The sequence below is a fragment of the Salvelinus alpinus genome, chromosome 11 (assembly GCF_045679555.1).
Source record: "Salvelinus alpinus chromosome 11, SLU_Salpinus.1, whole genome shotgun sequence".
NCBI classification, from domain to species: domain Eukaryota; kingdom Metazoa; phylum Chordata; class Actinopteri; order Salmoniformes; family Salmonidae; genus Salvelinus; species Salvelinus alpinus.
The window spans coordinates 8,886,657-8,913,772 of NC_092096.1; the positions used below are offsets into that span (position 1 = coordinate 8,886,657).

Below are 27,116 nucleotides of genomic sequence, written 5' to 3' on the forward strand. Positions count from 1 at the left end.
GCTTGTGAGACGGAGACATGCTGATAGAGTCTCTCTGTTGTCTGCTTGTGAGACGGAGACATGCTGATAGAGTCTTTCTGTTGTCTGCTTGTGAGACGGAGACATGCTGTTAGAGTCCTGGCTTTAACAATCTCTTTGATGTCAGAATCTTTGTCTTCAGCCTTCTTCTCATTAGTAGTTGTGCAGGTGAGATACCTACTCCATCCAGGGGTGTGTTTCTGTACTCAAGGAGAGCTGTGTTAGGATCTCCGTTGGTTTTCTCGTGGTTTATTCAACAGGTTCTTCACAGTCTGAACGGCTCTCTCAGCTTGGCCGTTTGACTGTGGAAATCTAGGGCTCGACGTGACATGTTTGAACTCCCAGCTGGTAGAGAACTCCTGACTCACCAACTGTCTTCCATTGCCGGAGCAAAAAACATCGGTCACCCCATGCCTTGCCGAGATCGACTTTAGTGTTGTAATGATGTGTTTACTTGTTGTTCCACTGAGCTTGGAGATTTCTGAGTATTTGTGAGTAGTAATCCACACATAGTATATATTCTGTGTCGTTGTAATGGAAGAGGTCCACTCCAACTTTGGCTCAAACTCTCTCTGAGAGGAGGATGAGATATGAGCGGTTCTCTTTGATTGTTTGTTTTGTGTTGCCGACTGCACATTTTGTTACAACATCTTCAATCTGTTTGGACTTGCCGGGCCAGAACAGAACATCCCTTGCTTGTTCCTTACATTTCTACGATTCCCATGTGTGCTTCATGGATAATTTCCCCCCCCCCCCATTATTTCTTCTCTCATTATCTGAGGAACGACGAAGTTTTGAACTTTTGAACAGCAGTCTGAGTATGTCAAGTCCTCTCCAAAGGTCCAGTAGTGCTGTATTTTCTTTCTGGGACCAGTTTTTAACTCTTCATCTTCTTCTGTTGCTGTTTTGAAATGCTGCAGTTTCTCTTCTGAAACAGGAAGTTGATGAGCGATGTAGTTTACATCCAGCTCACCATCCAACGATTTCTCTCTCTGTTCCTTCAGGTATGCTCGGCTCAGTGCATCAGCGATCTGCATCTCGTTTCCCTGGTTTGTGTGTCACATATAGACTGTATCTCTGTAGTCTCATCAGCGATCTGCATCTTGTTTCCCTGGTTTGTATGTCACATATAGACTGTATCTCTGTAGTCTCATCAGCGATCTCTGCAGTCTGCCTGGTGCTTTCTGGAGCGACTTCTGACTCCATCTGGATCTGGTTTCCATACAGGTACTGATGAAACTTCTCGCAGCCAAACACTACAGCCGGTAGATCTTTTTCCATTTGAGCGTATCTCTTTCGACAGTCCGTGAGGGATCTTGACTCATATGCGATTGGCTGACCATCTTGCAGGATCACAGCTCCCAAGCCTTCTGAGCTTGCATCCACAGAGAGTGTCAGTGTTTTGTTTTTTCTTCACATCGTAGTACTTTAACACTGACGCATTGCTGACGAGTGTTTTCACATCGTAATACTTTAACACATTGCTGAGTGTTTTCAAGCTTCTGAATCTCTGTTCCTGTGCAGGCTCCCAGTGCCACTGAATGACTCTTTCCGGGCAGTTGTGTCAGTGGTGCGCTGACCTCAGAGAGATTCTGCAACATTCCCATGAACCTCTGAAGCGCTTTGTCCTCTGGCTTGTATTTCTCGGACCTTCTGGGAGTCTGGTTTCAGGCCTTCTTTGCTTAACACATGTCCAATGTAGCGAAATTCTTTTCATTATGATTTTGCTCTTATCCTTATTCAGTTTCAAGTTGATGCTTCTCAGTCTGTCTAGTATCTGTCTCAGTCTCCGGTCGTGCTGATCTGTGTCATCACCCCTGACAAGAATGTCATCCGTGATGTTCCCGACACCTTCCGGACCTTCCAAATGCTGTGCGAGACACCTCTAGAACACCTCTAGAACACCCCTGGAACACCTCTGGAACACCTCTGGAACACCTCTGGAACACCTCTAGAACACCTCTGGAACACCTCTGGAACACCTCTGGAACACCTCTGGAACACCTCTGGAACACCTCTAGAACACCTCTAGAACACCTCTGGAACACCTCTGGAACACCTCTGGAACACCTCTGGAACACCTCTAGAACACCTCTGGAACACCTCTGGAACACCTCTAGAACACCTCTAGAACACCTCTGGAACACCTCTGGAACACCTCTGGAACACCTCTGGAACACCTCTAGAACACCTCTAGAACACCCCTGGAACACCTCTGGAACACCTCTGGAACACCTCTAGAACACCTCTGGAACACCTCTGGAACACCTCTGGAACACCTCTGGAACACCTCTAGAACACCTCTGGAACACCTCTGGAACACCTCTAGAACACCTCTGGAACACCTCTAGAACACCTCTGGACCACCTCTGGAACACCTCTAGAACACCTCTGGAACACCTCTGGAACACCTCTGGAACACCTCTGGAACACCTCTAGAACACCTCTGGAACACCTCTAGAACACCTCTGGACCACCTCTAGAACACCACTGGAACACCTCTGGACCACCTCTGGAACAGCTCTGGAACACCTCTAGAACACCCCTGGAACACCTCTAGAACACCACTGGAACACCTCTAGAACACCTCTGGAACACCTCTAGAACACCTCTGGAACACCTCTAGAACACCTCTGGAACACCTCTAGAACACCTCTGGACCACCTCTAGAACACCACTGGAACACCTCTGGACCACCTCTGGAACACCTCTGGAACACCTCTAGAACACCCCTGGAACACCTCTAGAACACCACTGGACCACCTCTAGAACACCTCTAGAACACCACTGGAACACCTCTAGAACACCTCTGGAACACCTCTAGAACACCTCTGGAACACCTCTAGAACACCTCTAGAACACCACTGGAACACCTCTAGAACACCTCTGGAACACCTCTAGAACACCTCTGGAACACCTCTAGAACACCTCTGGACCACCTCTAGAACACCTCTAGAACACCACTGGAACACCTCTAGAACACCTCTAGAACACCACTGGAACACCTCTAGAACACCTCTGGAACACCTCTAGAACACCTCTGGGACACCTCTAGAACACCTCTGGACCACCTCTAGAACACCTCTAGAACACCACTGGAACACCTCTAGAACACCTCTGGAACACCTCTAGAACACCTCTGGAACACCTATAGAACACCTCTGGAACACCTCTAGAACACCTCTGGACCACCTCTAGAACACCTCTAGAACACCACTGGAACACCTCTAGAACACCTCTAGAACACCACTGGAACACCTCTAGAACACCTCTGGAACACCTCTAGAACACCTCTGGAACACCTCTAGAACACCTCTGGACCACCTCTAGAACACCTCTAGAACACCACTGGAACACCTCTAGAACACCTCTGGAACACCTCTGGAACACCTCTAGAACACCTCTGGAACACCTCTGGAACACCTCTGGAACACCTCTGGAAGACCTCTAGAACACCTCTAGAACACCTCTAGAACACCTCTGGAACACCTCTGGAACACCTCTAGAACACCTGTGGACCACCTCTGGAACACCTCTGGAACACCTCTAGAACACCTCTGGAACACCTCTAGAACACCTCTGGAACACCTCTGGAACACCTCTGGAACACCTCTAGAACACCTCTGGAACACCTCTGGAACACCTCTGGAACACCTCTAGAACACCTCTGGAACACCTCTAGAACACCTCTGGAACACCTCTGGAACACCTCTAGAACACCTCTGGAGCACCTCTGGAACACCTCTGGAACACCTCTGGAACACCTCTGGAACACCTCTGGAACACCCCTGGAACACCTCTGGAACACCTCTGGAACACCTCTGGAACACCCCTGGAACACCTCTGGAACACCTCTGGAACACCTCCGGAACACCTCTAGAACACCTCTGGAACACCTCTAGAACACCTCTGGAACACCTCTGGAACACCTCTGGAACACCTCTGGAACACCTCTGGAACACCTCTAGAACACCTCTGGAACACCTCTAGAACACCTCTGGAACACCTCTGGAACACCTCTGGAACACCTCTAGAACACCTCTGGAACACCTCTGGAACACCTCTGGAACACCTCTGGAACACCTCTAGAACACCTCTAGAACACCTCTAGAACACCTCTGGAGCAGACGCTATTCCAAACGGCAGTCTCTTGAAAGAATACCTCCCAAACAACGTATTGAAAGTGCAGAGTCGGGAGCTCTCTTCATCCAGTTGGATTTGCCAGAATCCTTGGTTTGCATCAACTACTGAAAATACCTTGACGTTAGGCATTTCAGCAAGTACCTCTTCAACGGTACGTAAAGGATCATGTTCTCTCTTGATGGTTTTGTTTAGATCCAGTGGTTCCATGCATATCAGTATTTTAAATGTTTAGCTTCTTGATTGTGATCAAGCTGTTTTCCCATTCAGGAAGCTCAGTCTGCCTGACGACGACATCCATGTTTTCCATGCGGTTCAGTGTAATAAGTCTGTGTGTAGCTGGTGTAGAGGAGTCAGGCGCAGGACAGCAGATATGAGTAATAAACGTAATTTACTCAAAGAATCAATAATACAACGCAATAATATAGCCCACAATAACGGACCGTATTACATACAAACAATCACTCACAAACAAACATGGGGGAACAGAGGGTTAAATAATGAACAAGTAATTGGGGGAATGAAATCAGGTGTGTAAGACAAGGACAAAACAAATGGAAAATGAAAATTGGATCGGCGGTGGCTAGAAGGCCGGTGACGTTGACCGCAGAACGCCGCCCGAACAAGGAGAGGGACCGACTTTGGCGGAAGTCGTGACATTCAGTTCCTTTTCCAGTTTTTCCTTTTAGTGCTACAGGTACTTTTCACGGGTGAGCGAACCGCTGGTGTGACTTCTGGATCTATTTGTATATGATAAACTCCTGGAGCACATCCAAGTCCTGTGTATACATCTTCATATTCAAAATGTCCGTCTCTCTCTTTTGTTCAAGCTTGAATATTCTCTCTATTGATCCCATTTCTTCCAAGTATCTGCTGGTGCATCTTGTTCTATCACTTGACATTCCAGTTCAAACACATTCTCTTTGTATCGACGTATGAGCGTCTTCTTGCCTTTTGGCTCCATCTGGTGGCCAGAATACGTCACTAGCTTTCGGTTGGATTTTTGCATGGAATCGCCACTCACTTTCACTTTCAGCGTTTTCAAGTCTCTCAAGGACAAGACGCTACACTCAGCTCATGTATCCAGCTTAACAGGAAGTTTCTGGTTGTTTATTTTCAGTGTTTCTTTCCACTGCTCTTTCTCAGTGTTTTGTCTCATTGACATTCACTAGCTAAGCTGCACACTTTACCTTCACTCTGTTTCACTTCAATTGTCCAAATGTCCCCATTTCCTGCTGTCCTCTCCATGTCAATGCCGTGAATCCTCCGGTTTTCTGTCTGTGTGTGAGGAGCATATTTTGGCAGAAGTAATTTTTTCTGTGACATGCTTTTGCACATCATATGCTGGATACTTTTTTGATTTGTGTTTGTACCCACAACGTGAGCATTCTCCCTGTGACCTCTCTTTTACTAGTTGTTGCACAGTCTTTGTCTTTTTGCCATTTCTGTGTTTTCTTTTGCTTATGCACATTGTGAACGGGCACCTCGACTTCATCATGAAGCATTTTCTAGCTGGCTCTGGCTCACTTCACTAGCACGGCAAATGTCTATTGCTCTAGCTAGCAGGAGATCTGCTTCTCTGAGTAATCTGTCATGCACTTGGTCATTTTTCAATTCCACACACCATTTTGTCCCTTTGTGAATGACTCTGTAAGTTGTTGAAACTCACGTCTTTTGCTTTATGTTTTAAATCACATAGGCATCAATTGTTCAAAAAAAGATACGTCTCAGGTACGTCAGATTTGTTTCTTGGCTCAGAGTAAGTTCGGGAAAACTGATTTTTTTAATACATCCAAGTCAAAAGTATTGAATACCTTGATTGCATCATCTCTGGCTACGTGGCACATTTCACTTTTTGGGGATTTCTCTGAGATGCCACTGGCTGAAGATATACAGGTTGAATTTCTGGATCCACACTCTCCAATTTTCGGCTACATTTCCCTCTAGGTTCAGAGTAGTTGGTGGTCTCATTTGGGCTAGATTTCTCTCTAGGTTCTGAGTAGTTGGTGGTCTCATTTGGACTAGATTTCCCTCTAGGTTCAGAGTAGTTGTTGGTCTCATGTGGACTAGATTTCTCTCTAGGTTCAGAGTAGTTGGAGGTCTCATTTGGGCTAGATTTCCCTCTAGGTTCAGAGTAGTTGGTGGTCTCATTTGGACTAGATTTCCCTCTAGGTTCAGAGTAGTTGGTGGTCTCATTTGGACTAGATTTCCCTCTAGGTTCAGAGTAGTTGGAGGTCTCATTTGGGCTAGATTTCCCTCTAGGTTCAGAGTAGTTGTTGGTCTCATTTGGACTAGATTTCCCTCTAGGTTCTGAGTAGTTGGTGGTCTCATGTGGACTAGATTTCCCTCTAGGTTCAGAGTAGTTGTTGGTCTCATTTGGACTAGATTTCCCTCTAGGTTCTGAGTAGTTGTTGGTCTCATTTGGACTAGATTTCCCTCTAGGTTCTGAGTAGTTGGTGGTCTCATGTGGACTAGATTTCCCTCTAGGTTCTGAGTAGTTGGTGGTCTCATGTGGACTAGATTTCCCTCTAGGTTCTGAGTAGTTGGTGGTCTCATGTGGACTAGATTTCCCTCTAGGTTCAGAGTAGTTGTTGGTCTCATTTGGACTAGATTTCCCTCTAGGTTCAGAGTAGTTGTTGGTCTCATTTGGACTAGATTTCCCTCTAGGTTCTGAGTAGTTGGTGATCTCATTTGGGCTAGATTTCTCTCTAGGTTCTGAGTAGTTGGAGGTCTCATTTGGGCTACATTTCCCTCTAGGTTCAGAGTAGTTGGTGATCTCATTTGGACTAGATTTCCCTCTAGTTTCAGAGTAGTTGTTGGTCTCATTTGTTCCATGTTTCGTAATGTTGAGCTTTCCTTGTGTAACTTTTTAACTTCTGTCACCATGTAATATAATAGCCTGCTGAGGCAGGAATGCGGGTAGATGAACCACGTTTATCAGATGTCATGGGTCAAGTGCAAGTACAGATGATCACATGAAGTAATTAGTAAACAGCGCCACCCTCAGGCACTCCAGGTAAGTACATACATACATGTACATACACACCATTGAACTACCTTGTCGGTGAAAACAGGAAGTAATGACATCACACCTAAAAAAACATTTTTTTTTCGTAAAAACCAGCAGTGTAGAGTAAAAATGTAGTGGTTGAAATGTTTCCAATATGCATTTAGACAAATTGTGCATTAATAAATTGAAGACAGCCTGTATTCCCTCCCACCCCTGTTTCATGTCTAAGGTAGCAGGCGAAAGCCAGCATTGATAGAATGCAATAATTGACAAGTATTTGCCATATTCTAATAATTCTCATGTGCCGACGTATCGCCAAGGTCCGTGATCGCCATGGTGAAACTTGGAATAATTGGAATGGCGAAAACTTTCCAGCCAATCAGAAAAGCAAGGCGAAGCAATTCAAGGATTCTTGAACGTCAGGACAATCCTTGTTCTGCAAATAAACATTATTGTTATAGTTGAAAACATTTATATTGCAAGATGTAGGTATTTAGAATGAAATGTGGAGTGGAGCATTATAGGGCCCCTCTTACCTTCAAAATGATTCGGCAATCATCATTTATTCAAAAAACACAGTTTCCATCATCATTTGTTGCAATAAAGAAATTGACCAAAGAAAAGATCCCACTCCTGTCAAATGGATAAATATTTTTTGTCAATATTTAGAAAAATTATCCTGTATGTAAAGTAGAAGTAGTTTTCATATAAAAACGTCATATGTCCGAATCAAATATGCTTCCCCAAAAATAACATGGTCGTTGTGGTAGAACGTTTATTTCCCACCTTCTAGTCTCCCAAATGGCACCTCATTTCCAGTGGTAGACTATTTTATATTTATATATTAAACCTTATCAAACTTTAACACTTACCTTAACCTCTAAATTTGACAACTTCCAAATTTGCATTTGGAGCAACTTCCAAATTGTACGTTTGGGCAAATGTGGATAAACGTCAAAATGGTAAAACCGTGAGATCATGTTGAGTTGAGAACTGTTTAGCTCCGCCTCTGCTGGCTACTGTATAAAAACTGGCCGTGTGTGAATATAGTGATAATGCCATACAGGGCGGTGTGCAGGCAGGCAGGGGACCCGACGGTGTAATGTGGTCCGGAGGAGGGTTTATCTATCGACTAAGATACCAAACGAGCCCTTTGGACTTTAAAGAGTTGTTATGAATGTGGTCGGACAGGCGAGGGTGACGGCGGTGTGACTTCAGGAGACGTCTTCACTGGAGAAGTTGTGCGCACACAGCGAGCTGCAGGAAATATACATTTAGCAATAAGGTAATTTAGAATGTCATGTGAATAGGCTACACTTTATTTTTGGTGAATTTAGTATAATTTGATGTATTTTAGACATGTTTATTGATAGCCTAGCCTACACTTCTATAGACACGTTTTATTCTGGCATAAAAATAGGAATTGCTTGCAAAATGTTGTCATTTAGATAGCCATGATATGTATAATATTTTAGAGAAAATGCTAAACCTAGTGTATAATGAATTGAGAAACGTAACGCCAGGTAACTGCACACTGGCGCTGTCCATTGACGTTATTGCTGACTTCAGGGTCGTACGCGTGGTTACTATGTCCTCGTAAGTTTTTGGTTCATATTTGACGGTGTATTTTATTTTAAATCCGCTTAACGTTTCTTTTCTTAAACTTCGTTTTGTGGGTTAGGTTGTCACTGTCCCGTACGAGACGATGTTTCTTTTTGCGCTCTGCCTATGCCTCGGGAAGTTGGTGTCGTCCGGTGTCAGTTTGGAGTTCCGTTATCACAACACGGTGGAGGTGGAGAGATACCTGCGGGACGTTAACAACACCTTCGACTTCACACACCTGCACAGTATTGGAAAATCTGTCGAAGGTAAGAAGACCCCTCATATGTTGTCTTGAAATGTAAAATAGGAAATAGAAATTCACTCTTTGATATACCTCAATTTAGCCTAGATTTTGTCACAGGTGAGAGCCGAGGACATTTTCAAATTTGATAAGAACATTTTTTTTGGCTCTTTGAAAGCAGGGCAAAGCCATTTCAGAGATTTCTGCTATATCATCAAAATAAATCAATCACAGAACTTTTTGGAATCATTCAACAGTTTTTCCCAGATTTAAGTAAAATACCATTGGAAATTAATGTTGACAATTTTAAATTCCTAAAATGTCATTTGAAAATGATGCTGTCACTGCTTCCTGTTGACCAGACATATTGATAAATAGCCCAATGTCAAAATAGTTTCTTTTTTGAAAGTATCCAAGTCAATAACCAATATGCATTAACGGTTCGTGATATACTGAAAACATAAAATGTACTATCTACACATACAACAATAGTAATCATATTACTTCCATATATTTTTTTGACTGGGTACCTTTATAAACTGTACAATGCATCCAAAAGCCCTGTTTTGTCAAGTGTCACTCATTGATTAGGGAGGGATATGCACTGTTGAAACTACCACAACTCAAACCCATGACAACTGGATATATGTTTTACATCACTGGAGGACAACCAGAAGAAGTCAGCTACATTTGGAAATGTTGCTAATTCGAAATATGCTAATTAGAGCAACAATTGTCTGTGATGAGATTCGAACTCCCAACCTTTGGGTTGCTAGACGTTCCCGTTACCCATCCTCCTTTTGCTTTCACTAACCATCGGTCTTATGTAACCATACGAAACGGACCTCAGATTTACACAACAGAATAATAGGAAATGTTCTGAGACCAGGTTGGAAACTTAGAATAACCAGTACATGGTTGGTTAGATGAGCATTTGTTGAAGGCTTCTATGTATATTTTTGAATGTCGGTAGTTGATTTCCGGACGCTTCCTTCACGGAAAATAGGACAAACTACTTTCTGTTAGTTAATTTAAATTAATCACGACCCGCCATAGGATATATGAACAGTGACCGTTTGACTTTCAAATCCGTGTATTGGTATCTGTCACGCCCTGACCTTAGAGATCCTTTTTATGTCTCTATTTTGGTTGGTCAGGGCGTGAGTTGGGGGTGGGCATTCTATGTCTGGTGTTCTATGTTGTCCTTGTTTTGTATTTCTATGTGTTTGGCCTGGTATGGTTCCCAATCAGAGGCAGCTGTCTATCGTTGTCTCTGATTGAGAATCATACTTAGGTAGCCTGTTCCCACCTGTGTTTGTGGGTAGTTGTTTTGTATGTCGTCACCTTACAGAACTGTTCGTTTGTCGTTTTGTTCAGTTGATTGATTAAAATATGAACACTTACCACGCTGCACCTTGGTCCTCTTCTCCCGACGACGTTCGTTACAGAATGAATCAACAGTACAAAACCAAAGATATTGATCTTGTGTCATCATGTTGAGTATACACTTTTATACTAATATAACCAATCCGAGGTAAAAAGTTTGTAATTTCGATGTGGTCAAAATGGCAGCTTGTGTAATGTAGTAACACAGACTTCCCCATCATGGAAAGTAGCATGATATACATTAATTAGGTATGGCGAAATATCTTCTTTTTGGGATGATAGTAAATGAAGCAAACACAGATTTGTTTAATATTCACATGTATTTCTCACTAGTTAAACCATTTTAGAGATGTAAAAATGCTCCACACGCTAAAACATGCTGGTTCCTCAAGGGTTCTTTAGGAAGGGTGACGGGTTTTATGTGGAACCATAATGACTCCAATAACTCTGAACTCTTCAATGGGTCTTTGCAGTTCACAAAATTATTCTTTGCTGTTTTAGTGATAATTCAAATGTAGGGGAGGGAGTTAATATAATGTTTTGGGGGCATGGTTTAGTCACAGCTCTTTTTGTACAACCATGAGTGAGGGTTTCATTCCAGTTGATCTAATATATTGTGTTATGCCATTACATGTTATACAGATGTCTGTAACCGGTTCATAGGCTGCGACGGAATAAGTCTTCCCCTCTCATAAGAGGACTCTTTGTAAACCGGGTCCCTGCCTGCAAGCCAGTGACTGCAGCTGGCAATTTGAAGGCTGGTGAAGACTAGCCTAAACAAACCGTTAATATATCATCCTGACCACTGATCCCAGCCTCCCACCGGCTAATCCTTCTGCTCCCAGCCTCCCACCAGCCAGCCCTACCTAGTCCTCCTGCTCCCAGCCTCCCACCAGCCAGCCCTACCTAGTCCTCCTGCTCCCAGCCTCCCACTAGCTAATCCTTCTGCTCCCAGCCTCCCACCAGCCAGCCCTACCTAGTCCTCCTGCTCCCAGCCTCCCGCCAGCTAATCCTTCTGCTCCCAGCCTCCCACCAGCCAGCCCTACCTAGTCCTCCTGCTCCCAGCCTCCCACCAGCTAATCCTTCTGCTCCCAGCCTCCCACCAGCCAGCCCTACCTAGTCCTCCTGCTCCCAGCCTCCCACCAGCCAGCCCTACCTAGTCCTTCTGCTCCCAGCCTCCCACCAGCCAGCCCTACCTAGTCCTCCTGCTCCCAGCCTCCCACCAGCCAGCCCTACCTAGTCCTCCTGCTCCCAGCCTCCCACCAGCCAGCCCTACCTAGTCCTTCTGCTCCCAGCCTCCCACCAGCCAGCCCTACCTAGTCCTCCTGCTCCCAGCCTCCCACCAGCCAGCCCTACCTAGTCCTCCTGCTCCCAGCCTCCCACCAGCCAGCCCTACCTAGTCCTTCTGCTCCCAGCCTCCCACCAGCCAGCCCTACCTAGTCCTCCTGCTCCCAGCCTCCCACCAGCCAGCCCTACCTAGTCCTCCTGCTCCCAGCCTCCCACCAGCCAGCCCTACCTAGTCCTCCTGCTCCCAGCCTCCCACCAGCCAGCCCTACCTAGTCCTCCTGCTCCCAGCTTCCCAGCAGCCAGCCCTACCTAGTCCTCCTGCTCCCAGCCTCCCACCAGCCAGCCCTACCTAGTCCTCCTGCTCCCAGCTTCCCAGCAGCCAGCCCTACCTAGTCCTCCTGCTCTCCATCCTACCTAGTCCTCCTACTCTCCATCCTACCTCTCGTCCTACGTAGTCCTCCTACTCAGAATAATTGATCTTTCAACCGAGGAATTTGCACTTTTACGTGTTATAAGAAATCTATCAGAGTTCCCAAATCATTAATGTTATTGATTTTCATTTGAGTATTTCACTCTCAACCCATAACGGCTGGGTGGGGAAGAGGAATCGATGTGTTGATGAGCCTGCATGTTATAATTCTATCCATACAGGAGCTGAATCAGAAACCACATGACAAGGGAAGCACAGTCAGCACCATATATCACTGCCATGTGGCACCACTGCATAATCATGGCCAGGGAGTGTTCCAGAACACGTCACCTGACCGGGACAAACTCTGGGCTAGAACCAGGGAGTGTTCCAGAACACGTCACCTGACCAGGAGAAACTCTGGGCTAGAACCAGGGAGTGTTCCAGAACACGTCACCTGACCAGGAGAAACTCTGGGCTAGAGCCAGGGAGTGTTCCAGAACACGTCACCTGACCAGGAGAAACTCTGGGCTAGAACCAGGGAGTGTTCCAGAACACGTCACCTGACCAAGAGAAACTCTGGGCTAGAACCAGGGAGTGTTCCAGAACACGTCAACTGACCGGGAGAAACTCTGGGCTAGAACCAGGGAGTGTTCCAGAACACGTCAACTGACCGGGAGAAACTCTGGGCTAGAACCAGGGAGTGTTCCAGAACACGTCAACTGACCGGGAGAAACTCTGGGCTAGAACCAGGGAGTGTTCCAGAACACGTCAACTGACCGGGAGAAACTCTGGGCTAGAACCAGGGAGTGTTCCAGAACACGTCAACTGACCGGGAGAAACTCTGGGCTAGAACCAGGGAGTGTTCCAGAACACGTCACCTGACCAAGAGAAACTCTGGGCTAGAACCAGGGAGTGTTCCAGAACACGTCACCTGACCAGGAGAAACTCTGGGCTAGAACCAGGGAGTGTTCCAGAACACGTCACCTGACCGGGAGAAACTCTGGGCTAGAGCCAGGGAGTGTTCCAGAACACGTCACCTGACCGGGAGAAACTCTGGGCTAGAGCCAGGGAGTGTTCCAGAACACGTCATCTGACCAGGAGAAACTCTGGGCTAGAACCAGGGAGTGTTCCAGAACACGTCACCTGACCAAGAGAAACTCTGGGCTAGAACCAGGGAGTGTTCCAGAACACGTCAACTGACCGGGAGAAACTCTGGGCTAGAACCAGGGAGTGTTCCAGAACACGTCAACTGACCGGGAGAAACTCTGGGCTAGAACCAGGGAGTGTTCCAGAACACGTCAACTGACCGGGAGAAACTCTGGGCTAGAACCAGGGAGTGTTCCAGAACACGTCACCTGACCAAGAGAAACTCTGGGCTAGAACCAGGGAGTGTTCCAGAACACGTCACCTGACCAGGAGAAACTCTGGGCTAGAACCAGGGAGTGTTCCAGAACACGTCACCTGACCGGGAGAAACTCTGGGCTAGAGCCAGGGAGTGTTCCAGAACACGTCACCTGACCGGGAGAAACTGGGCTAGAACCAGGGAGTGTTCCAGAACACGTCACCTGACCAAGAGAAACTCTGGGCTAGAACCAGGGAGTGTTCCAGAACACGTCACCTGACCAAGAGAAACTCTGGGCTAGAGCCAGGGAGTGTTCCAGAACACGTCACCTGACCAAGAGAAACTCTGTGCCAGAGCCAGGGAGTGTTCCAGAACACGTCACCTGACCAAGAGAAACTCTGGGCTAGAACCAGGGAGTGTTCCAGAACACGTCACCTGACCAGGAGAAACTCTGGGCTAGAACCAGGGAGTGTTCCAGAACACGTCACCTGACCAGGAGAAACTCTGGGCTAGAACCAGGGAGTGTTCCAGAACACGTCACCTGACCAGGAGAAACTCTGGGCCCTATAATGTAAGAACCAACCGACAGCCCGTCCAGTCTCTTGGGTGTTGGCATACTGTATGTGCATACAGTGAAGCTCCAGAGGGAGGTGTGGTCCTGCTCTGTGGGTTCTCCCCAAACTGGACTAGAGGATTGTAATGCACCTCTCCTCACCGCACTGGAGACACTTTCTTTGAGTCCCAAATGGAGCCCTACTCCCTACGTAGTGCACTACTTTTGACCTGAGCCCTATGTGCACTACATTGGGTATACTTTGTGACATAGGCTTCCTCTTACAGAGGCCCTATACAGCTGGGCTGTACCACAATGCTCTCTGATGAAGACCTGTTTGGCTGCTCTCTGATGAAGACCTGTTTGACTGAACAGCGTTGTAGTATGTGACCTGCTGTAATATAAAATGCTGATCAGCTCCTACCTGTATTGTTTTGTAGATGGTTCACTGAAGTTGATCTGCCTCATACTGGCTCAGTTGTGTATTGTTTTTGGGGGCTGTACCATCACACACCGCTGGCTCCTCCTCCCCCTGGTCTACCACTTCCACACAGAGCGGCAGGCTGGGTTGATACCACACCGCTGGTTCTGGAGGCTGGGTTGATACCACACCGCTGGTTCTGGAGGCTGGGTTGATACCACACCCCTGGTTCTGGAGGCTGGGTTGATACCACACCCCTGGTTCTGGAGGCTGGTTCTGGAGGCTGGGTTGATACCACACCCCTGGTTCTGAAGGCTGGGTTGATACCACACCCCTGGTTCTGGAGGCTGGTTCTGGAGGCTGGGTTGATACCACACCCCTGGTTCTGGAGCCTGGGTTGATACCACACCCCTGGTTCTGGAGGCTGGGTTGATACCACACCCCTGGTTCTGGAGGCTGGGTTGATACCACACCCCTGGTTCTGGAGCCTGGGTTGATACCACACCGCTGGGTCTGGAGCCTGGGTTGATACCACACCCCTGGTTCTGGAGGATGGTTCTGGAGCCTGGGTTGATACCACACCGCTGGGTCTGGAGCCTGGGTTGATACCACACCCCTGGTTCTGGAGGCTGGTTCTGGAGGCTGGGTTGATACCACACCCCTGGTTCTGAAGGCTGGGTTGATACCACACCCCTGGTTCTGGAGGCTGGTTCTGGAGGCTGGGTTGATACCACACCCCTGGTTCTGGAGCCTGGGTTGATACCACACCCCTGGTTCTGGAGGCTGGGTTGATACCACACCCCTGGTTCTGGAGGCTGGGTTGATACCACACCCCTGGTTCTGGAGCCTGGGTTGATACCACACCGCTGGGTCTGGAGCCTGGGTTGATACCACACCCCTGGTTCTGGAGGATGGTTCTGGAGCCTGGGTTGATACCACACCGCTGGTTCTGTGATGTGGCTGAGTGTAGTTTTACCACATTTACACCCATGTGGATTATTACAGTACATTCTGAAAGTATTCAGACCCTTTCACTTTTTCCACATTTTGTTACGTTACAGCCTTATTCTAAAATTGATTAAATCGTTTTTTCCCCTCATCAATCTACACACACTACCTCAATGATGACAAAGCAAAAACAGGTTTAAAAAAATAATAATAGTTTTTACTATCACATTTGCATAAGTATTCAGACCCTTTACTCAGTACTTTGTTGAAGCACCTTGGCAGTAATTACAGCCTCGAATCAAATTTTATTTGTCACATACACATGGTTAGCAGATGTTAATGCGAGTGTAGCGAAATGCTTGTGCTTCTAGTTCCGACAATGCAGTAATAACCAACGAGTAATCTAACCTAACAATTCCACAACTACTACCTTATACACACAAGTGTAAAGGGATAAAGTCTTCTTGGGTATGACTCTACAAGCTTGGCACACCTGTATTTGGGTAGTTTCTCCCATTCTTCTCTGCAGATCCTCTCAAGCTCTGTCAGGTTGGATGTGGAGTGTCGCTGCACAGCTATTTTCAGGTCCCTCCAGAGATGTCCGTTTGGGTTCAAGTCCGGGCTCTGTCTGGGTCACTCAAGGAAATTCAAAGACTTGTCCCAAAGTCACTCCTGCGTTGTCTTGGCTATGGGCTTAGGGTTGTTGTCCTGTTGGAAGGTGAACCTTCACCCCCAGTCTGAGAACCTGCTCCAGAACACTCAGTACTTCATCAAAGATTTCTCTATTTTGCTCCATTCATCAATCCCTCGATCCTGACTAGTCTCCTAGTCCCTGCCGCTGAAAAAGATCCCCACAGCCTGATGCTGCCACCACCATGCTTCACCGTAGGGATGGTGACAAATTTTCCTCCAGATGTAACGCTTGACATTCAGGCCAAAGAGTTCAATCTTGGTTTCACCAGACCAGACAATCTTATTTCTCATGGTCAGAGTCCTTTAAGTGCCTGTTGGCAAACTCCAAGCGAGCTGTCATGTGCTTTTTAATGAGGAGTGGCTTCCATTTGGCCCTAAAGGCCTGATTGGTGGAGGGCTGCAGAGATGCTTCTCCCATCTCCACAGAGGAGCTCTGTCAGAATGACCATCGGGTTCTCGGTCAACTCCCTGACCAAGACCCTTCTCCACCGACAGTAATCTGACCGTGCTCTGAGATGCACTGTCAACTGTGGGACCTTAAATAGACGTGTGTGTGTGCCTTTCCAAGTCATGCCCAATCAATTGAATTGACCACAGGTGGACTCCAATCAAGTTGTAGAAATATCTCAAGGATGATCAATGAGAACAGGATGTACCTGAGCTAAATTGAGTCTCATAGCAAAAGGTCTGAATACTTATGTAAATAAGGTTTTTATTTTTTTACATTTTATTATACATTTGCAAAAATTTGCAAAACCTGTTTTCACTTTGTCATTGTGGGGTTTTGTGTGTAGATTGAGGATTATTTGTTTTAATCCATTTTAGAACAAGGCTGTAACGTGGAAAAAGGGCTTCTGGCGCAAAGTTGACAGTTAGATATTCCTCCCTGTTGGTGTTGTAGAGATACAGGAGATATTCCTGCCTGTTGGTGTTGTAGATACAGGAGATATTCCTCCGTTGGTGTTGTAGATACAGGAGATATTCCTGCCTGTTGGTGTTGTAGAGATACAGGAGATATTCCTGCCTGTTGGTGTTGTAGATACAGGAGATATTCCTGCCTGTTGGTGTTGTAGATACAGGAGATATTCCTGCCTGTTGGTGTTGTAGAGATACAGGAGATATTCCTCCCTGTTGGTGTTGTAGAGATACAGGAGATATTCCTCCCTGTTGGTGTTGTAGATACAGGAGATATTCCTGCCTGTTGGTGTTGTAGAGATACAGGAGATATTCCTGCCTGTTGGTGTTGTGAGAGATACAGGAGATATTCCTGTCTGTTGGTGTTGTAGAGACAGGAGATATTCCTCCCTGTTGGTGTTGTAGAGATACAGGAGATATTCCTGCCTGTTGGTGTTGTAGAGAGACAGGAGATATTCCTGCCTGTTGGTGTTGTGAGAGATACAGGAGATATTCCTGTCTGTTGGTGTTGTAGAGACAGGAGATATTCCTGCCTGTTGGTGTTGTAGAGATACAGGAGATATTCCTGCCTGTTGGTGTTGTAGAGATACAGGAGATATTCCTCCCTGTTGGTGTTGTAGAGATACAGGAGATATTCCTGCCTGTTGGTGTTGTAGAGATACAGGAGATATTCCTGCCTGTTGGTGTTGTAGAGATACAGGAGATATTCCTGCCTGTTGGTGTTGTAGATACAGGAGATATTCCTGTCTGTTGGTGTTGTAGAGACAGGAGATATTCCTGCCTGTTGGCGTTGTAGATACAGGAGATATTCCTGCCTGTTGGTGTTGTAGATACAGGAGATATTCCTCCCTGTTGGTGTTGTAGATACAGGAGATATTCCTGCCTGTTGGTGTTGTAGAGACAGGAGATATTCCTGCCTGTTGGTGTTGTAGAGATACAGGAGATATTCCTGTCTGTTGGTGTTGTAGAGATACAGGAGATATTCCTGCCTGTTGGTGTTGTAGATACAGGAGATATTCCTGCCTGTTGGTGTTGTAGATACAGGAGATATTCCTGCCTGTTGGTGTTGTAGAGATACAGGAGATATTCCTGTCTGTTGGTGTTGTAGAGATACAGGAGATATTCCTGTCTGTTGGTGTTGTAGAGATACAGGAGATATTCCTGTCTGTTGGTGTTGTAGATACAGGAGATATTCCTGTCTGTTGGTGTTGTAGATACAGGAGATATTCCTGCCTGTTGGTGTTGTAGAGATACAGGAGATATTCCTGCCTGTTGGTGTTGTAGAGATACAGGAGATATTCCTGCCTGTTGGTGTTGTAGAGATACAGGAGATATTCCTGCCTGTTGGTGTTGTAGATACAGGAGATATTCCTGCCTGTTGGTGTTGTAGATACAGGAGATATTCCTCCCTGTTGGTGTTGTAGAGATACAGGAGATATTCCTGCCTGTTGGTGTTGTAGAGATACAGGAGATATTCCTGCCTGTTGGTGTTGTAGATACAGGAGATATTCCTGCCTGTTGGTGTTGTAGATACAGGAGATATTCCTGCCTGTTGGTGTTGTAGATACAGGAGATATTCCTCCCTGTTGGTGTTGTGAGAGATACAGGAGATATTCCTGTCTGTTGGTGTTGTAGAGACAGGAGATATTCCTGTCTGTTGGTGTTGTAGAGATACAGGAGATATTCCTGCCTGTTGGTGTTGTAGAGATACAGGAGATATTCCTGTCTGTTGGTGTTGTAGATACAGGAGATATTCCTGTCTGTTGGTGTTGTAGAGATACAGGATATATTCCTGCCTGTTGGTGTTGTAGATACAGGAGGCAGGATCAGAGAGGCCTGACACTTTCTTGTCTGGTGAGAAACTCTCTGTTTTGTAACATACAGTATGGGCTTTGTCCCAAATGCCACCGTATTCCCTATGGGCCCTGGTCTAAAATTGTGCACTATATAGGGAATATGTTACCAGTTGGGACTCCGACACAACAGTTTTGATAAGGATCTTGGCTGGGGTTCAGGATTGTCACGCAGGCTGCTGCCGACCAGAGTAGAGTCTCTCTCTCTCTCTCACTCACACACACAGTCAGTCAGTCATGTGGCTCACAGATCACTGCTGCTGCCGACCAGAGTAGTCTCTCTCTCTCTCTGTCAGTCAGTCAGTCAGCCACACAGTCAGTCAGTCAGCCATGTGGCTGACAGATCACGGCTGCTGCAGCATGAACACAACGGTCTCTTGTTACTTTAAAAACAATGAAGGTGGTTTTAAAGCCACAGTCAACGTGAATTAATGAAATGTAGCCGTCCCCTGGGTTTTAACAAGTAGGCTATCACTAAATCCTATCTGAATGGGGTTACAGCTGTCTGATCTCACCTTTCCTTATTGTAACAAGCTATGAACCTCTTGTGTTTTATTGTTGTAGGTGTCCCAGAGACGGACGGTTCATTTTACAGAGTGTGACTTTAGAGAGAGAACCTACCAGTAGTGGTGATGTCCCTGGTCCAGAGACGGACGGTTCTCTCAGAGCAGGACATCTTACAGAGTGTGACTTTAGACAGAGAACCTACCAGTAGTGGTGATGTCCCTGGTCCAGAGACGGACGGTTCTCTCAGAGCAGGACATCTTACAGAGTGTGACTTTAGAGAGAGAACCTACCAGTAGTGGTGATGTCCCTGGTCCAGAGACGGGCGGTTCTCTCAGAGCAGTACATCTTACAGAGTGTGACTTTAGAGAGAGAACCTACCAGTAGTGGTGATGTCCCTGGTCCAGAGACGGACGGTTCTCTCAGAGCAGGACATCTTACAGAGTGTGACTTTAGACAGAGAACCTACCAGTAGTGGTGATGTCCCTGGTCCAGAGACGGGCGGTTCTCTCAGAGCAGTACATCTTACAGAGTGTGACTTTAGACAGAGAACCTACCAGTAGTGGTGATGTCCCTGGTCCAGAGACGGGCGGTTCTCTCAGAGCAGGACATCTTAGAGTGTGACTTTAGAGAGAGAACCTACCAGTGGTGATGTCCTCCTCAGCAACCCCTCTCGGATGTCGGAAGGAAAAACCACAAGTCCTTTTTCCAATGACAACAGATCCCGTTGTCGTGACTACCATTCCATTTAGTTACAGATGCATTTAGTAGGGCTCACAGAGACTGACGATGTGTGAGATGTTTATTCAGCCAGCATTGTCATCAAGGAAGATGGTCCCAGGGTGTGAAAAGAAAAGGACTGTGTGTTCTCTCATCTCTGATTTGAAAGTGAAATCCACTCTAGTCAGGTCCTTGCTGTCGGCCTGCCTGCCGGTCGGTCTGTCCGCCCGCCTGCCTGCCGGTCGGTCTGCCTGCCGGTCGGTCTGTCCGCCCGCCTGCCGGTCGGTCTGCCTGCCTGCCGGTCGGTCTGTCCGCCCGCCTGCCGGTCGGTCTGCCTGCCTGCCGGTTGGTCTGTCCGCCTGCCTGCCGGTTGGTCTGTCCGCCTGCCTCAGACTCAATCAGAGAGAAAACAGGAGGGATGTACAGTGCTTCAATGCTATAGATGGACTAAACTAGAACAATCACTGTTGGGAATGACTGTGACACATGGGAGGTGATGGCGGTGGAATTAGAGAGTGGAATTGGAGGCAGTGGAATTGGAGGGTGGAATTGGAGGCAGTGGAATTGGAGGCAGTGGAATTGGAGGCAGTGGAGGTGGAATTGGAGGCAGTGGAGGGTGGAATTGGAGGCAGTGGAGGTGGAATTTGAGGGTGGAATTTGAGGGTGGAATTGGAGGCAGTGGAGGTGGAATTGGAGGCAGTGGAGGTGGAATTGGAGGGTGGAATTGGAGGGTGGAATTGGAGGCAGTGGAGGTGGAATTGGAGGCAGTGGAGGTGGAATTGGAGGGTGGAATTGGAGGCAGTGGAGGTGGAATTGGAGGGTGGAATTGGAGGCAGTGGAATTGGAGGCAGTGGAGGTGGAATTGGAGGCAGTGGAATTGGAGGGTGGAATTGGAGGCAGTGGAGGTGGAATTGGAGGGTGGAATTGGAGGCAGTGGAGGTGGAATTGGAGGCAGTGGAGGTGGAATTGGAGGCAGTGGAGAGAAAGAGGTGGTGCGGACAACCTCTGGATTTACAGTTCATTGTATCACAATTTATCTGGTCTGTGCTTCACTGTGCTGTGTTGGGAGATTGAAACATCACCTTGTCACCCTCACTGTGTTGTTGGGAGATTGAAACATCACCTTGTCACCCTCACTGTGCTGTGTTGGGAGATTGAAACATCACCTTGTCACCCTCACTGTGTTGTGTTGGGAGATTGAAACATCACCTTGTCACCCTCACTGTGTTGTGTTGGGAGATTGAAACATCACCTTGTCACCCTCACTGTGTTGTGTTGGGAGATTGAAACATCACCTCATCACCCTCACTGTGTTGTTGGGAGATTGAAACATCACCTCATCACCCTCACTGTGTTGTTGGGAGATTGAAACATCACCTCATCACCCTCACTGTGTTGTTGGGAGATTGAAACATCACCTTGTTACCCTCACTGTGTTGTTGGGAGATTGAAACATCACCTTGTTACCCTCACTGTGTTGTGTTGGGAGATTGAAACATCACCTTGTTACCCTCACTGTGTTGTGTTGGGAGATTGAAACATCACCTTGTTACCCTCACTGTGTTGTGTTGGGAGATTGAAACATCACCTTGTTACCCTCACTGTGTTGTGTTGGGAGATTGAAATATCTTGTCACCCTCACTAGGTTGTTGGGAGATTGAAACATCACCCTCACTGTGTTGCCTTGCCAGTTGGTGGCATTTCTGTGGCGACTCTGTCTGTATGTGCTTTGCATGGCTGGACACAAAGCTGGCATTGAGGCACCCTCCTCCTCTTCCAGCTCTCTCTCTCTCTCTCGTTTCAGATTCAGATGCAAATTGAGACTCTCAACCTCTGGAGCAGGAACTGGGCTTGCTTCCCAAATGGCACCCTATTCCCTATATAGTGCACTACTTTAGACCAGGGTCCATATGTCTCTGGTCAAATGTAGTGCACTATGTAGGGAATAGGGTCCCATTTGGGACGTAGCCTATGTTATTACCATAGTTGACTCGCTGCTGCTTCCTGACTCTGTCCCTGTTCCCTTTGTTTCTGAGAAGACAGACCAGACTATAGGACCTTTTGATGGCATCTGTTTGTTTCTGATTTACATAAAAAAATATATCTTTAACCTTTTATTTAACTTGGCAAGTCAGTTAAGAATTAGTTCTTATTTTACATTGACAGACTACACCGGCCAAACCCTCCTCTAACCCGGACGACGCTGGGCCAATTGTGCGCTGCCCTATAGGACACCAGATCACGGCCGGTTGTGATACAGCCCAGGATCGAACCAGGGTCTGTAGTGATGCCTCTAGCACTGAGAATGCAGTGCCTTAGACGGCTGCGTCACTCGAGAGCTGAAAAGACAGACCAGACAATTAGAACCCTGTGATGGCATCTGTCTGTGCTCAGCCATTCACTTTTAATTGATTAGAACCCTGTGATGGCATCTGTCTGTGCTCAGCCATTCACTTTTAATTGATTAGAACCCTGTGATGGCATCTGTCTGTGCTCAGCCATTCACTTTTAATTGATTAGAACCCTGTGATGTCATATGTCTGTGCTCAGCCATTCACTTTTAATTGATTAGAACCCTGTGATGGCATCTGTCTGTGCTCAGCCATTCACTTTTAATTGATTAGAACCCTGTGATGTCATCTGTCTGTGCTCAGCCATTCACTTTTAATCGATTAGAACCCTGTGATGGCATCTGTCTGTGCTCAGCCATTCACTTTTAATTGATTAGAACCCTGTGATGTCATCTGTCTGTGCTCAGCCATTCACTTTTAATTGATTAGAACCCTGTGATGTCATCTGTCTGTGCTCAGCCATTCACTTTTAATTGATTAGAACCCTGTGATGTCATCTGTCTGTGCTCAGCCATTCACTTTTAATTGATTAGAACCCTGTGATGTCATCTGTCTGTGCTCAGCCATTCACTTTTAATTGATTAGAACCCGGGAAGAATTAACTTTAGATTGGAGCTGTATGGCTCCTGAGGCCGTATGGCTCCTGAGGCCTTAAGGGTTTAAAGTAAAGCAGGTGAAGAGAGGACAGAGAAGTCCTACAACACTGTAAAGATGACTTCCAAATGGTACCCTATTTCATGGCCTATATAGTAAAGGTCGACCGATTTGATCGGAATGGCTGATTAATTAGGGCCGATTTCAAGTTTTCATAACAATCGGAAATCGGTATTTTTGGACACCGATTTGGCCTTTTTTTTAGTTTTTTTTGTGTAAATGAAAATATATATATATATTTTTACACCTTTATTTAACTAGGCAAGTCAGTTAAGAACACTTTCTTATTTTCAAGGTAAAAATCTGTTCTGCCCCTGAACGAGGCAGTTAACCCATTGTTCCCCGGTAGGCTGTTATTGTAAGTAAGACTTTGTTCTTAACCTTTATTTAACTAGGCAAGTCAGTTAAGTCATTGGGTTAACTAGCAAGAAATGTGAATCGCTTTGCTAGCGATGCTGAACTTGAACGACTGTTATCCAGTTAGCATATCTCTTGCGTTCGCAAATTCACTCTGGCTATCTACTCTGATTTCAGAGCACTCTGGCTATCTACTCTGATTTCAGAGCACTCTGGCTATCTACTCTGATTTCAGAGCACTCTGGTTATCTACTCTGATTTCAGAGCACTCTGGCTATCTACTCTGATTTCAGAGCACTCTGGCTATCTACTCTGATTTCAGAGCACTCTGGCTATCTACTCTGATTTCAGAGCACTCTGGCTATCTACTCTGATTTCAGAGCACTCTGGTTATCTACTCTGATTTCAGAGCACTCTGGCTATCTACTCTGATTTCAGAGCACTCTGGCTATCTACTCTGATTTCAGAGCACTCTGGCTATCTACTCTGATTTCAGAGCACTCTGGCTATCTACTCTGATTTCAGAGCACTCTGGCTATCTACTCTGATTTCAGAGCACTCTGGCTATCTACTCTGATTTCAGAGCACTCTGGTTATCTACTCTGATTTCAGAGCACTCTGGCTATCTACTCTGATTTCAGAGCACTCTGGTTATCTACTCTGATTTCAGAGCACTCTGGCTATCTACTCTGATTTCAGAGCACTCTGGTTATCTACTCTGATTTCAGAGCACTCTGGCTATCTACTCTGATTTCAGAGCACTCTGGCTATCTACTCTGATTTCAGAGCACTCTGGCTATCTACTCTGATTTCAGAGCACTCTGGCTATCTACTCTGATTTCAGAGCACTCTGGCTATCTACTCTGATTTCAGAGCACTCTGGTTATCTACTCTGATTTCAGAGCACTCTGGTTATCTACTCTGATTTCAGAGCACTCTCGTCTGAGTGTGGCAGAATAACTGATGAATTTATGAATGTGTAACACCCGCTGAGTATGACCGGTGTCGGTAAATGTCTGCCCCAAAAAATAATAAAATTGTTGCCAGCAGCACAGTTAGTCACCAACGCTCTGGATAACATGAATATAGCCTAACCAGCTCTGCTAGGGAGAGTAAAATGATCAGAGTGAGGTGTTCTCTCATGTGTCGAAGTAGCTAGCCAACTTTAGCCAGTTAGCTTTACTGCCGTTGTGAAAAATCTCGGATCAACCCTACTCCTCGGCCAGAACATACAGGGTCTATAGTGCAGTATGTGCTCTGAGTTTACGAATGACCCAGAGCGCACTCTGACACACTGAAGGCACCTTTAGTTTTCAATCAAATGTATTTGGCATCGATCAAATGGGAAGGCAGGCAAGTTCTCATTCAGTTGTCAAAACGTGGGTTGGGACAAACATTTTAATTTGCAGGCAAGCTGCAGAAGGACGAGCAGCCTACTATTTCCCCGTCGTTTATCAGTGCCATTTTGACGGCCAGGTAGCTGAACATTTTGAGAGGGTTTGTGTTTGTTTCCTCGTTAGATTGTATGTAGCTCTTCTCATCTTGTTCTGCATTAGTTATTGATCTTGTTGATGTGTATAACTGAGGGAGAGAGAGAGAACCTACCTTTTTTCATGGTTGTTTGATCAACAGGACTGTAAAGTTTCCAAATGTAAGAGGATTCCCGTGGTATTTACATAAATCCATTCAGGTGTATTTTGTGGCTTTTGGCGAATGCTTTCTAATGATCTAAAGTCGTGCTGTTGCACCTGTCTGTAAACACACAGTCCAGTTCAAAGTGAGTGATTCCAGGCCTGTGTACAAATGGCTTGTTTGCATAAAGGTCTACTGTAGCTCTGATTGGCTCTGCTGCACCGGTCTGCATAGTCCAGGGGTCGGGAACCTTTTTGACTAAGAGCCATGAAAGCAAAAAATTTGGAAATTTATTTCAGTGAGAGCCATATAATATATTTTAAAAGTGAATTCAACTAAATGTCAGTATAATTTCAAGGAAAGTCCGGATTTCTTTCAGGCAAGCCGCAAAACGGCTAAGCACCTTCCCTCTTGACAACCAACGCACATTGCTGTGCAAAAGCAGACCAGGATAGTTATTTCCAACTTCATCCAGCAGGGTTTTAAACTGGCGATCATTTAAGGCTCGAGCAAAAATAAAGTTGATCACACGAATGACCAGCGACATCACTTCCCCAAACTGCCTGTCACACATCTGAGCACAAAGTGCCTCCTGGTGTAGAATGCAATGGAAACTTAGGATGGGTCTATTTTCATGTTCACGGAGAAGCGCCACAAATCCTTTTTTATTCCCCACCATACACGGAGCACCATCAGTACACACTGAGAGAAGTTTATCCATAGGTAGATTTTTTTCTTGAGCAAACTCCATGAAAGACTTAAATAAATCCTCACCTCTTGTGGACCCTTTTAATGGCAGAACTGCAAGACTTTCTTCGCGCAGTGTGTCACCAACAGCATATCTTGCAATCACGCTGAACTGAGACAAATGGCTCACGTCTGTTGACTCATCCAAAGCCAGGGAAAAGAACGGCGCTGCATTTATGTCCTTCACTTGCGTTTCCTCCACTTTGTTTGCCATCACGATGGTACGATCATGAACAGTTCTTGCCGACAGAGGCATGTCTTGTATCCGTTTAATTATCTTGTCTTTGTTCGGAAGATCATCAAAAAGTTCATTGGCTACATCCAGCATGAACGTTTTAGCATACTCGCCATCTGTGAATGGTTTTCCGTTCCTCACTATTGCTAAAGATCCAGCAAAGCTAGCGGAATTATAGTCACCTTGCCGGGTCCATACGCGGAGTTGCTGCTGGCTAGCTTGCACCCTGCTCAGTAGCTCTTGGCACGCTTTCTTTCTGCTGTCTCCCGCAGGGTATTTTGATGCAAAGGTAGCATGGCGCGCGTCGAAGTGCCGCTTTACATTCGACCGTTTCATCGATGTAATTTTGTCATTGCAAATTAGACACACCGCAGAACCTGCTCTCTCCACAAAGGCGAATTCTTCGGTCCATTCGTCCTGAAATGTACGATACTCGTCATCTTTTTTTCTTTTCGCCATCTTCTTCGTCGAAGGGTTAGCTTTGAGCTAATGACCGAGCAGACTGATTCAAAAGGAGGCGTTTACCTGTTTTACCTAGCAACGGCCAACGTAGGCCAGTATCGTTTAATTAAAATAATGGACAATTGCTCCTGCAGCCCTGAACAGGACATGAGCAGTGAAAAATCGATGGATGGATTAAAATAAGTGAGAATATTTTGTTTTATCTGCGAGCCAGATGCAATCATCAAAAGAGCCACACCTGGCTCGGGAGCCATAGGTTCCCGACCCCTGGCATAGACTCTGGTCCTGGACAAGACAGTGGTTTTTATCAGGGGTTTATTTACTGCAGTGTCTATTAATTGTCCAAACGCATGGCAGCTTTCCCGCTTTATATTGCATTAGAATTTTTACAAATGTTTTACTCTGTCATTCCCAAACATTCCATGAATTTATGAAAACGACCAAATCTAAGTGCTCGCTTGCCAATTTTTTTTTATTTTTAAGTGTCATTCTTCCAGGGATGTATAGGAACAGATTTGAATGAGATTTCATGTTGTTAAACACTGTCAGTTCCACTTTAAGTAGCGTACAGTATCTTTAGGCCCTCCTGTCTACCTGCCTGGCTCCCTGCCTGCACTAAATCTCTGGCAGATT

The 27,116-nt window shown here is 46.1% G+C and overlaps 1 protein-coding gene across 1 annotated transcript in view; it reads left to right on the forward strand.

Moving 5' to 3' along the window:
- The first annotated feature begins 8,197 nt into the window (after positions 1 to 8,197).
- Positions 8,198 to 27,116, forward strand: part of cpm (carboxypeptidase M) — a 136,583-nt gene continuing 117,664 nt past the window's right edge. The window contains exons 1-2 of the mRNA XM_071331677.1: positions 8,198 to 8,453; positions 8,850 to 9,036. Of these exons, the coding sequence (XP_071187778.1) occupies positions 8,874 to 9,036 (163 nt within the window). The 5' untranslated portion in view covers positions 8,198 to 8,453; positions 8,850 to 8,873. The remainder of the gene's footprint in view (positions 8,454 to 8,849; positions 9,037 to 27,116) is intronic.